Genomic DNA, 13,110 nt, shown 5'->3' on the forward strand with positions numbered 1-13,110 from the left:
TTAAATATATAGAGTGATTTAATAAGATTGTATATGGGTTGAATAGAGTTGATCAAACTCTTGAAGTCGAATTTGACATGTTGAGTAGTTTAATTTGCTACAAGTTAGCTTGGTTCGTGTTATAGATCCGTAGAGCACTAATCCTAAAAGCTATTGCAATTAATTTGATAGATTAACTAATGCACAACAATAAGGTGGATTCTTTGCTCACTTCCAACACCAAAGGTTGGGATTATAATTAGGAAAAGTCCCCATCTTCATATTATAACTTTAAAATTTCTTAAACGTTTTCTAAACCATCTAACTATAAAGTTTCTTTTAAAATTTCATTTTCATTTGCACACTTTTTTCACAAAACTATGAACGTTTCAATTGCATGTCTTTTTCGTATTTTATGAGAATTTCAATTACACAACTCTTTCACAACCAGTAAACAAAATTCAGAGGAGCCTACTAATAATTTGCTTATCACAGTCACATCATTATTTTAGAAATAAAACAAAACTTAAGCATCCCAAATCTCCCAAACTTTTGATAAGATTTTCCATTATATCAACAAAGTATCCCCTAATTTTTTTACACAAATTCTCAATCGACTTCTAATAATTAAGAACGATGTAAAAACATCTAAAATTATCTATGAATAGTAAAGTCTTGAATAAAACTAGGGATATAAATAAGAAGAGACAACTCACGAAATACTCGAAATCGACTCGATCAAATCACTCAAAATCTACTTAGCGAGCTCGACTCGACTCGACTCAACTCAGTAAAAACTCGACTCCACTCTACTCGACTCAATCAAAACTCAACTCAGACTCTTATCATTTACGGACCGTCTTACCTCAAATCACTCATACACTCTACTCTCCTTTTTAAAACTCCAACTCCATTCTTTCTTCTCTAAATTCAGCAGTGCGCCAGTGGCTGATCTCGCCACTCTCCTCCATGAATGTAAAAATGCCTTCAAAAAACTCAACAACTCTCTTAACTTCTCTAATTCTCTCATCTCTCATCTTCCTCTACCTCTACTTTTCTCTCCTTTCTTTCTCTTCTCCCAACCCACTTTCAAAACCCCAATTTAAACCCAAATCCCACTCTCTTAATCGCTGCAATTTCTTCAAAGGAAACTGGGTATTTGACCCAAATCACAAACCCATATACGATGAAACTTGCCCATTTCACAGAAACTCCTGGAACTGCCTTAGAAACAGGAGAGAGAAAATGGGTGTGATTAATTCTTGGAAATGGGTGCCTAAAAATTGCAGCTTGACCCAAATTGATCCAATTGGATTTCTGGGTATGATGAGAAATAAGAATATTGGGTTTGTTGGTGATTCTTTGAATGAGAATTTCTTGGTTTCTTTTCTGTGTGTTTTGAGGGTTGCTGATAATGGGGCTAAAAAGTGGAAAAAGATGGGTGCTTGGAGAGGTGCTTATTTTCCTAAGTTTAATGTTACTGTTGCTTATCATCGTGCTGTTTTGCTTTCTAAATACAAGTGAGTATTTCTTCAATTTTCACTATTTTTGTATCTGTTATATACTTGTATATATATATAGATGTATCATTGTTTGAAATGTCTGTCTTTGTGGATTGGTGTTGGCATCAAGTTATGTTCTTTTCAATGTATGTATGGTAATCCTATGATGCAATACTGATGCTTTTCTCATGTAAATGATGGAGTTAGTTTATTGTAAGTGTAAGAAGAATGGTATGTATGTGAAAATCTTAGGAGAGCATATGTAACATCGAGTGGCCGAGTTTGCCTACATTGTGTTAAGTGCCTCCCTTGCGATTTGGATCTAAATGTACACATGGTGATATAAGTATTTGGGAGATGATCATGGTCTTATGTTTAGCTTTTTGGCATGATCTTATTAGATAGATAGTTCACTGTTAAAGTGTCAATCTTGTGGTCCTTTGATGCTTGAATATTTCACTAGATGTAGATTTGGGATACTTATAATTTGTTCATTAGAACTAGTGGATTGTAATAAGCATGTCTCATGCACGAGTGAGCAACATATGAATTTTATTGGGATATGAATATATCATGAAGTCCATAAGTAGTTTGATGATACAAGGACATTAGTGATTGATGCATTAGGGTTTAAATTTTATGGTTGAATGCTGCTTGAGTAACTTTTAGATGACGCATGGGCCATAGTTGAGGAAGATTACCTGGTAAAGCACTAGAATGGTACGAAGGAACTGGGGGATTCTTTTAAGGGCTGAAGTATCCTAGTAGTTGGAATAATGGTATGAAGGAACTGAGGCCTGAGGGATTCTTCTAGATGAAGCATGGGCTGTAGTTGAGGAAGATTAATTGTGTGTGCTACAGTGCTAGGGTCTAGGAGTCAATTGTAGCCCGTAGGAACTGGTTTAGGGTTAGTTGATGCTAAGGCCTACTTCACAATCTTGAGAGATGGGAGAATATGTCCTAGCTCATCTCTCCCTTGTCAGGTTTAGCTATCAGCTAACTATTAGGTTGCACATAAAACAATTGCCAAAGTTTGTAAATGTTAAGGCTATGTACATCTTATTGATCTATACGTATAGTTTAATGGAATGAATCTACTTATGTTGTTGGTTCAGACTTTATTTTTTTCCTGAAATTGTATGGCTATACTCTATAGTCTATACCCATAAGGATAGGGTTGTAAGGAATCTCTTTGAAAGGTTTTTAGCATGGCAGATGAGGCTTAAGTAGTTGAGTTAATAGTCGAGATATAGACGAGAGACATGAGTGGAGAACTTAACACCATCTATCTATTTATCGACAATTTCATGATTTTTTAAAATTTCTTTTGTTGTAAAAATGTAACACTGTCTATCTGGACTGAATATAGGTGGCAGCCAAATCAGTCTGATCAGGATGGAGTGAAAGGCATATACAGAGTGGATGTTGATATTCCTGCAGATGACTGGGTCCAGATCACTAAATTTTATGATGTCCTTGTTTTCAATACTGGCCACTGGTAATCTTATGTCTTCTTTCCCATCTACTACAGTTAGGTTTATACAAAATGATCTAAGGCACACTTTTTATGCTGTCAAACTTATATTACTATTTTACATACTCCATGTTTAAGGATATCCAGGGTAGAGCCTTATTTGTCATCGTAGCATAATAGAGGATCACTGAGGCTGTTCTCATGTTCGACTTTATTACGTTATTGTATCTGGTTTCCTCAAAGATATTTTATTTTGTATACTGATTAGGTGGGGTCCTCATAAATTCCCAAAAGAGACACCTCTTGTGTTCTATCGGAGAGGCAAGCCTATCCTTCCCGCACTTGAGTTTTCGGATGGACTTAAGATTGTCTTGCAAAATACAATCTCATACATAGAAAAGGAAGTTCCTAGTTCTACACTCAAGTTTTGGCGGCTGCAGTCACCAAGACACTTTTTTGGTGGAGAGTGGAATCAAAATGGTAGTTGCTTGTTTGATGAACCTCTTGAAGATTCGCAGGTAATGGATTGCTACAGGCTCTTGTATTCCTATCTTTTTGTTTAAAGTTCAAAATGGAATCTCAGCTAGACTTTGGACTAGGAAAGTAGACACCTTAGTAGTACGAATTTCAATTTGAGTGGAGGCACCAGTGTGGACGTGTGGTCCCCCAGCATATTAACAATTTGGAAACGACGACTTTAGGTGTTATAACTTCCTAGGTAGCCCAACACATGGATTCCTTACCTGCATTTGCGTTCATAGCACAAGACTTTACTACTCAAGTTGCGTTATGACATTTACTTGGTTTTTGTTATTTTAAGTCAATATCATTTTTATAGTACTGCTTTAATTTGTCAATGGACTTTCATCTAGTTAATGTTTTCTTGAAATGGTCCCTTGTAACTAGACGATTCTGTCTTTCATTCCAGGATAGACCTCAATTTGCAATTTTATGTCTTGCACTTGAGAGTTGAGAAAGATGACTTACCCTCCCACCCTTCATGTTTTTCCACCCCCAAAAAGCATAGTTGAGGCCCAAGTGCAATAAACAAAAAAGGAAAATGGGTCGACATATGGGTTGATACTTCGAGTGTACTCCCTCTGTTGGCATTTGTATGTCAAAATATATTGCTGATTTTCAGAAAAATTTCAAAAGAACATAAAACTAATTGAGAATTTGAGAAAAAAAAAAAATACATCCTTAAAAAAATAAAAAGGTAAATTCCTTCTTTAATAATTAATAGCTTTTGAATTATAAGTATTTTGAAGAATAGGATTGAAGTTCGACCTCAGATGAAAATTACAGTTAACGGGGGAACTGAAATTTCAGCATGTTTATATTTTCTTTTTTCAAAATCTTTTGATGGATCTTTTTTCATTTTTTGTTGATTCATATTACGTTTGGCTTGAATGCAAAAGTTCTAACACCCTTGTAGCTTGACTTGTGGTTTGATCCGGTTAACAATGGAGTCAACAAAGAGTCGAGAGACCTTAATCAAGTGATTGAAAAGGCATTACAAGGAAGGAACATTCAAACGCTTGACTTGACTCATCTAAGTGAATACCGAGCAGATGCTCATCCAGCCATCTGGCTTGGAAAGAAGGACGCAGTTGAGGTATGGGGCCAGGACTGCATGCATTGGTGCCTTCCTGGTGTTCCTGACACATGGGTGGATATATTGTCAGAATTGATTCGCTACAATTTTGTCGATTGAATGGTTAATGTGAAAAGATTACGAGCAATCATAGCAAAGTAAACAATTCAATTTGTTTATGGCTCTTGAAGGGGATTTCTGTTGAAGATCCCTTTCCTTGAAATGTGTCCTTTCATCTTCGGTGTCAACAGTCTGATGCAAATTCAAGGATCACGAAACGGGTTTTGATCAACTCATGGACCTAAAGACACTAGTATGAAACATCTCTTTAATTGCAGGTGCTCAACATCTGATATCAGCTCCCGAAGCTTAAAATTTTGAGCTCAATGATGCATTATTCATTCCGGATTTTACTTATTCATGCAACTGATCTGCTGGAAGTTTATGAAGTAGATTAAGTTACTGCAATTAGATGATTTATTCATAGGTTCAGTATATACATAAATTCATATTTTAGCTTTATGTTACCCAGGAAATGTAAAGGCCTTCTTTGTAAAGCTTGTTTCAATATGTTAAAAGCTAGATTTTGCAGGCAACTATAATACAATAATGTAATGAGCTGTTAAGATTTTTTTTTTGGCAATACACAATAATTAAGTTGATTTTATTATATTTTTATACTTGGAAAAAAAGAAGTTTTACTAACACACTTTGATTCAAGAACTACCATATCGATGCTCTTGAAGGCGTATAATTATTACTTAAAACAATTTTTTTTGACAATTGAACAAGAATTTTCGTTTCTACAACGCAAAATTTGATTTGATAATCAACTCGAAACTATTCTAAGGTAAATCGAATTTAGGTAAAATCTATAATTACCCTAAAACTTAAGAAATCCATTTCAATCCTATTTTTTTCGACTGAGTTGATTGGAACTAAACTATATTGAATTGAAATTCATTTCAGCCCTATTTTTTCGACTGAGCTGATTGGATCTAAACTGTATTGAATTGAAATTATGTGAAAAATTTGCCTTAATTAAACTGAATTTGATTAACCGAACAAAATTTTCATTAATTCAGTCCGAACAAAGCCTTTTAATCCTCAAGCTAGGTTTTGTCATTGTACATCTCTTGGCACTTATTTGAACGTTGATGTCATTATCCCCTTATTTAACCTTTTTAAGCTAACCCACCATTTGAGAATTGAGCAAGTCACTCATTCATCATCTTCCCAAAGCTGCAAAGCAACAAAAACCTAAACATCTCCAAATATCAAATAATAAACTCCATGTCTCTTTTCTTAAGAACACCTTCAATTCTTCATCTTCCAATTTTCACCCACCCTCTGAAAATAAAACCCCCAAAAAATCATCTTTCTCTCTCCTCCCATCACCAAACCCAAAACTTCCTCTGTTTCAGCAACAATAAAAACAACCCACAAAAACCCAACAAAATCAGTGATGCAGAATTAGCATCAGATTTATCCGCAGAAATTTACAAGCTAAATACCCAATTAGAGGAGAGAGAAAATGCAATGAAAACTAGTAAACAACTTCTTTTCTCTGATTTCTGCAATTACCTTAATATAAACCCTAAAGAAGGTAAGAATCAATGGAAGAATATGAGCTCAGATGAGAAGATGGGTTTAATTAAAGGGTTTATTTCTGATTGGGGTTTAAATTTTCATCCTTTGTCACCCAAATCTGTTAGGGATTTGGTTGAGGAATTTGTGATGAAAGATTCAGAGGAGAGAGAAAGTTCAGATCTTTGCGATAAAGATGATGATTTGAGTTCTAATTCTGTTGAATTTTTTCCTTCATTGAAGAAATTAATAATGGGTTTTTCCCCATATAATTAGTGCTACTAGTAGTTTAAGGAGTTGTTTGATTTAGATTATTGGGAAATCATAGATTTTTGCTCTTTCAATTTTTCCCCATATGTGCAGTTCTTTTTTTCTTTTTTTTTCTTTTTTTTTTTCTTTTATGAGTTTATTGAACATGTTGATCATGAAGAAATGCTTCTTATTTTACCCTTTGGGTGTTGATTTTGCGGTTTTTTTTTTAACTTTTTGCCATTCAAATTTCCTCAATTTATGCATATTACACTATTAGAGTGCTAATTTTGTAGTTTCTGGATATAGTTTATTATTAGTACAAGAAGTACTTCGGGTTGTTTGGCAATTGACTGTTGATTGTTTTAGTTGGCTTGTTTGATTGACTGAAAACATTAACAGTATGTATGGACTTTTTGAGTTAGATGTTCAAGTCAGTTGTTTGCAAAAGTGTGGTAAGATTAGTTGTGGTTGTTGGCTCTTTATTAAAGAGTTTGTGGGTCAACAAAGCAAAAGTCAATCCAAAAAGCTATTACAGGTAGCCAATCAAAAAGTCCCTCAGTTGTATTGACTTATTTTAGCGATAAGATCGAAATGAAAAGCCAAAAATCAAAAGCTAATGAAAAAACCATTTACCAAACATAACCCTGAACTCGAACACAATTATGACATTACAAAACTTTCAAGGATCATATTTCAATGTTGCAAGAAAAAAAAAAGCCGTAGTAGTATCTAAGCATATATTATACTTCCTCTGTCTCTTTTTACTTGCAACGGTTTGACTTTTACATTATTCACCAACTCTACTTAGTTTATGTTGGGTGATTTATAGTTAAAGAAAAACATATTTATGTGGGATCTTATTAGATTCGTCTTAATGTATATTTTTCGAATATATACTTTTTATAATTTTTATTTATCGGAAATTAAACTTATTGATGGTTGAAATTATGCATTGGCAAGCGTGAAAGTCAAACTGTTGCAAGTAAAAAGAAATAGAGGAAGTATATAGTACATTTCTGGGTAACAAAAAATGCCAATTCATTTGGCCAAAACTCATATACAGTGGGACAATAGTCTTATTTAACAATTAGCGGATAACTGTTAGCTAATTGTATCAGCTGATAGCTGATTTGACTAGCTGTTTGTATTAGCAATTTATATAAATATGTTTGATAAGTAATTAATAGTTGATTGCTACATAATTGCATAAAATGACTAATAAAGAATTGATAACTTGATTGCTGCATAATTTGTGGAAGTTCTTCTTGGTTCTCATAACATTTTTACTATATAATATATTTCAGTGTTTTTTTGCGAGGATATACCAGGATAATAGAGCATTTTGTGGAGATATACCTCACTAGTCTTTTTTGTGGGGATATACTAATCTAAATTTAAATTTTGTTAAAAGGTACCAAAAATACTATTTTCGACGAGAAAGTCAAATTTTCGACCTTTGACTTGATAACTTAATCCTAATTTATACTCTATAGCACAAATTCAAACCACATAGCACAATTGTAAAACACAAGAAGTGAATTGAATTGAATTGAGTTTAAAGCTAAAATAAGACATTATACCTTGCAATTGATGATTTTGGGCTGCCCTTTCTTGCTAAATTGAAGAGCGTTCTTTTCAAGGTTTAAGGAGCGGGAAATGTTAAGGGAGGGTGTTGGTTATTAAGGGAGGAAAATCTTAAAAAAAAACAAAAAAAAAAAACATTTCAATAGTATGCGCGTAGTTGAGGGGGTAAAACACAACATTTGTGGCTCACTCGCGATTTCCTACCAAGTCAAAGGCAGAAAATTTGACTTTCTCGTTGAAAATAGTGTTTTTAGTACCTTTTAACAAAATATAAATTTCGGTTGGTAGTATGGTATATCCTCACAAAAACATTTAGTAAGATATATCTCTACAAAATGCGTTATTACCCTAATATATCACTGCAAAAGAACTTTATATTTCATATTATATTTCAACTATAACGCATGTTTTTAAAATGATCTGAAGGTGTAGTTGGCAGCTTGAAAGTTCAGATGAGAGGACGATGGAGAAGAAGTAATTAACTTGACACTAATCATCAATCTTAATGATAGATTCAATGAGTTACTCTGATGAAAGATTGAAATCATTAAACATCTTCATGATCTCATCCAATTTTTAGATCGATCGTCTATTTTTGAATCAATTACGGTCTAAAATGGGTTTGGTTGTGCATACAACCTGGCGCAATATTGCTTCCTTCACTTGTGCAGAATATACATCAGACATTCAGACTATAACATCAGCACATACCAACTGGGCCGTAAAGTATTATTTTTAAGCTATAATACATGTACTATATGAAAACAAAATATACAATTTGACAAAATGAAAGAACTCAAATTGCTATGCACAAGACATCAATTGTAAGTTGTAACTAAAGGTGCCTATACAATTATCATCAGACATCAGATATACAGTTGCCTGCATTGTGCAACTGCAGTATTTACAGGGCAATATGGACATTTGAAGTTTCTGGTGTCATTCTTGGACATTTTCATGATCGCTAGCCGACACAAAACATGCCCGCAAGGCAGCAACATGGGAGGATTCTCTAAAGATCCTTCATCCCTAGTCACCGGGCATATGAACGTCGAATGGAATTGGAAATCCTTGTCAAGATCCACGGGGAATGGCAACTCATCCATCGTTTGCCAATCACATGGTTTCAACCGCATCACTTTCATAAACCTCAGAAGAGTAGGAAAAATTTCGGATCCTGCTTCTACAACCATCTCCAGTGGAGAACGACAAGACCGACCTAGCAGCACACAAAACTCCCGTGATAATTCATCTCTTAGGTCTTCCCAATTTGGTGGAGTCAACATCTGCAAATAGGGGTATTTTTCAAGCTTGCCTATCCATAAAAGAGAGGCCATAAGTTTCTGAATCTCATACATATGAGAAGAAGACAAAGGAGCAAGGTTAGCTCTGGCATAGCTGAGGACATCAGTACGGTTCCCCTGCTTCAATAGGTCCACAAACTGCACCTGATGAAGTTTCAACTCAAAACTTAACCCATTTCCTTTGAGCTTTTCATGGTTTGCAGTGACCCAATTCAGGGCAGGCTGTATATTCTCCGCGCGCAGAGCCTCCATAATCTGGTACATTTCAAAAAACTGCGATCGTAACACATTAACTTCAGGTATACCTGCCTCTTCAATCAAGCAATCCCCGATATCAAAGAGGCCTAGACAATAGAAATGATCAGCAATAATCTGATTGATCGTCTGAACATCAAAGTCAACCTTCCTCGATATGTTAGGATCTGATACTTTATCAAGCACCTTAGAATACTTGCTAAAATTTGATTCCAACTCTTTCTGTGAAGATTCCAACTCTTTGTCAGGGCTATATTCATCAAGCTTGGACTTCAGTTCCTTCAAAATGGTTTCGAGATCTTGATCTGACTGCACTTTTGACAAAGCCTGTTCAAGTTCTTGGCTGATGGTATCAACCACTTCAAGGCACTTAGAAGATGATAACTTTCGCTTCTTCACCACATGCTCGAAAGATTCCTTTAAAGTATTTAGCTCCATGATATATATGCAAATAGACTAGCACCTGCAACTAAAAAACGGAGTTCTTGGGAGTTAATAATATGCAAAGATTTATCTTTGAGGACAGCTCAAGGTCAAAAGCAAGAAAGACATCATATTTACACACAATTATACAAAGATAAGCAAATCAATATAAAGGGAGCTAAGAGCTATCCCAATTCCCACCACATGACCACACTACTCAAAAGCGAAATGAAACATCCATGATGCCTACACTGTGAATGCTTGACTGCTGCTCCTTTCCCCTGGTTCTAGAAACGTTCAAAAATGACAAACAAAATGGAGGTCCTGAACAATAATCCAAGGCCACAGGATATAGTGATTCCTAGATTTTGGGTAAATATCAGTAGTCAGTAACTCAGTACTAAAAGCACAACAGAACTTTAAGCCATAGAAACCCTTTTAGTCATTTTAATCTTGAGCAGATGCCACTCATTTGGGGTTACAAACAAAGACAGAAGATTAGCTTTAGACCTCCACTACAGAATGGATCTGTCTAATCAATTTAAATTCAAGGGCCAGACTTTTGAGATGCACAAAAGTCCTCTCAGTTATCTACCATATTCCCACTAAAGACCTTTAGTATGATCTAACAATGGATTTTTAAAGTAACAAACTCAGGGAAAAGGAAACTGATGTTCAACTGCATGTACTTATACGCTATAACAAATGAAATAGTGGTGAAATCCTTACAAGACTCTGCACTCCTACCCTGCATATATAGGTCAAAACTCAAAAGTCACATGATTCATGCTCCCTCCATCCCAAGTCATTTACAACATTCACTGTTCTAAGGTCAAACTTCATTATCTTTGACAGTTCTTTCCACTAATATACAAGAAAAAATATATCATCATGTGAAATCTTGTTAGATTAGATTCGTTTCAAACTGCATCTACAATATACAAACTCTTAAATACAATGCTAAAAGGTCAAAGTTGTGTCTTGGAGATAGTAAAAATGCAAATGTCGCCACTAATTGGAACAAATGGAGTAAAAAGGCAAGAGATTCACTAACTACTTTATCTTTTGATCGGTCTGAAGGGTGTATAGTCACTGCAAGCATCATGAATGGAGGTGCCTTATCACGCCATTCAACTCAATTTAAACAAAGCACTCAAGAAGTGCCTGCATCATATAAACCCACCCCGTTCCATACTTCCGAAATCCGACTAGGCTCTGTTCTTTTGGGCTAAATTAATAAAAATTCAATTCAGTTCAGTTCAAACGAGTTCAGTTGAGTTTAGTTCATTTCAATTCAATTAGTTTTCTCTCCCGGTTTTAATTTATTTCATTTCAATTCAATTCAAATGAAAAGAACGGAGCCTAAGACTTGTAGCTTTTTCTCTTCACTTCCGCTACTACCATAATACACATTCGCAGAATATTTAAATTCCCTCTTATGAACTCCCTATGCTGTCTAAATTCCTCCTCCATTGTCTAAAGTTCAAAGGCATAAGCTTATATGAGTAGCTAGGGAATCTTACCTATTATTCAAGTAAGTTCCGATACGCAACACATACCTTAACAATGCCACCTCATTGGAGCATTTTGAAAACTTTTCCTACTTTAGGCAATAACCAACGGTTGAGCAATTAAGAATAATTCATGAAATCACACAAGAATCACCAACAATAATAATTTACGTACATACAAATTGCCCTTTTTGCAATTCCTATTATGCAATTAAAGCTAATTATCAAAAAAGAATCATTAACAAAGTAAAAATAGTATGTTAATGAATAATAATTAAAGATTCTACACGAAATACAATACAAATGAGATCAGAGTATAAATAAGGGAATTTGTTCATAATACAATAAATTAGGGTTTATTATTACAACTTCAAGAAATAGCCCTTTTTGTAATTCCTATTATGCAATTAAAGCTAATTATCAAAAAAGAATCATTAACAACGTAAAAATAGTACGTTAATGAATAATAATTAAAGATTCTACACGAAATACAAATACATTAGGGTTATTACAACTTCAAGAAAGTTGCATTCCGCAAAATCTAAATTTAATCCAACAAAATATCCTCCATTCTTGCCCAAATGTGTGGAAGATCAAAATTCTCAATCATAAAATTTAAATTTAAATTACTACTAAACATGGAAGATCAAAATTCTCAATCATAAAATTTAAATTTAAATTACTACTAAACAAACCTTCAAATGTTCGGAAGATTTGATCTCGTCGAAAATGTTTAATTTGCGCGCAATCCTTTTTCCTCAATCTTTGTATCTGTTCCTCAAAATCAAATTGGGGAAGTAATTTGATGATGAAAATCCGAAATCGGGTTTAATAATTCGTCAATTTTAAGACCGAAAGATGAAATGCATGGAAAGTAGAGAGAGAAAGAGAGTTGTAAATTGCAATCGAGGGTTAGTGTTATACTTATTTTTCCCGGCAAATTAAGGGTTACAGATTTCCCGGAATACTTGAACAAACTCAACCCTTTCTACCCTTTTTTTTCACTAGTTTTTACTTTTTAGTGAGGAATTAGTTTTTTTTTTTTTTGGTAAAATAAAGTAACCATACAAAATAATTAAGCGTTCTTACATTCCACGAGGTAAATCATCATACAATGACTAGGGGTGTAGCGGAAATTTTTAGTTATATTTGCTAGGGGTGTAAGTTATTTGGTTAAAAACCGAAAACCAAACCAAACCGAATTAGTAATTTGGTTTGGTTTTTTTTTGAAATTCGGTTTGGTTTGGATTTAAAAAAAAAAAAATCAATTTTTCGGTTTGGATCGGTTTTGGTTTTGGAAAACCGAAAAAACCGAAATTATAAGCTGCACTAGCCGTCTAGCCCAGCCCACTTAATATCTTTTGATTTTTGAATCCTAAATTCCTAACTCCTAAACTAAACCAGTAAATCTAAACCCTAACTCCTCTAGTCCTCTCCTATCCTCTCCTCTTCTCTCCCTGACGGCTGCGACAGACCCCCACGGCAGCGGCACGCGACAGAAACTGACTCTTCCTGATGGCACGCGACAGAAACTACAGTTCTACCTCTTTCTCTCTCTCTCTCCTCTCGCCGGTTGAAGTGTTGAACTTAAAGAGGTATATTAATCTCTTTTTTTTTTTTGTATATTGATCTCTGAGTTTGTCTA

The 13,110-nt window shown here is 34.5% G+C and overlaps 2 protein-coding genes across 3 annotated transcripts; one reads left to right on the forward strand and one right to left on the reverse strand.

The window, feature by feature from the left end:
* The first annotated feature begins 864 nt into the window (after window positions 1–864).
* On the forward strand, window positions 865–5,216 carry LOC104904791 (protein trichome birefringence-like 12). The gene is made up of 4 exons (XM_057391850.1): window positions 865–1,499; window positions 2,851–2,979; window positions 3,224–3,473; window positions 4,391–5,216. The coding sequence occupies exons 1-4, from the start codon at window positions 949–951 to the stop codon at window positions 4,667–4,669; spliced, it is 1,209 nt and encodes a 402-aa protein (XP_057247833.1). The 5' UTR covers window positions 865–948; the 3' UTR covers window positions 4,670–5,216.
* Window positions 5,217–8,665: 3,449 nt separating this feature from the next.
* LOC104904793 (protein RMD5 homolog) lies at window positions 8,666–12,864 on the reverse strand. 2 transcript variants are annotated; one of them, XM_048636646.2, is made up of 2 exons: window positions 12,161–12,864; window positions 8,666–9,994 (listed from the first exon to the last, which is right to left on the reverse strand). In XM_048636646.2, the coding sequence occupies exon 2, from the start codon at window positions 9,967–9,969 to the stop codon at window positions 8,839–8,841; it is 1,131 nt and encodes a 376-aa protein (XP_048492603.1). In that variant the 5' UTR covers window positions 9,970–9,994; window positions 12,161–12,864; the 3' UTR covers window positions 8,666–8,838. The 2 variants fall into 2 exon arrangements, with proteins under 2 accessions (XP_048492603.1, XP_010691478.2); XM_010693176.4 differs by having other exon boundaries at window positions 8,666–10,000; window positions 12,161–12,859.
* Between the last annotated feature and the right edge of the window lie 246 nt (window positions 12,865–13,110).

This window comes from Beta vulgaris, chromosome 9, assembly GCF_026745355.1.
Source record: "Beta vulgaris subsp. vulgaris cultivar EL10 chromosome 9, EL10.2, whole genome shotgun sequence".
In the NCBI taxonomy this organism is placed as follows: domain Eukaryota; kingdom Viridiplantae; phylum Streptophyta; class Magnoliopsida; order Caryophyllales; family Amaranthaceae; genus Beta; species Beta vulgaris.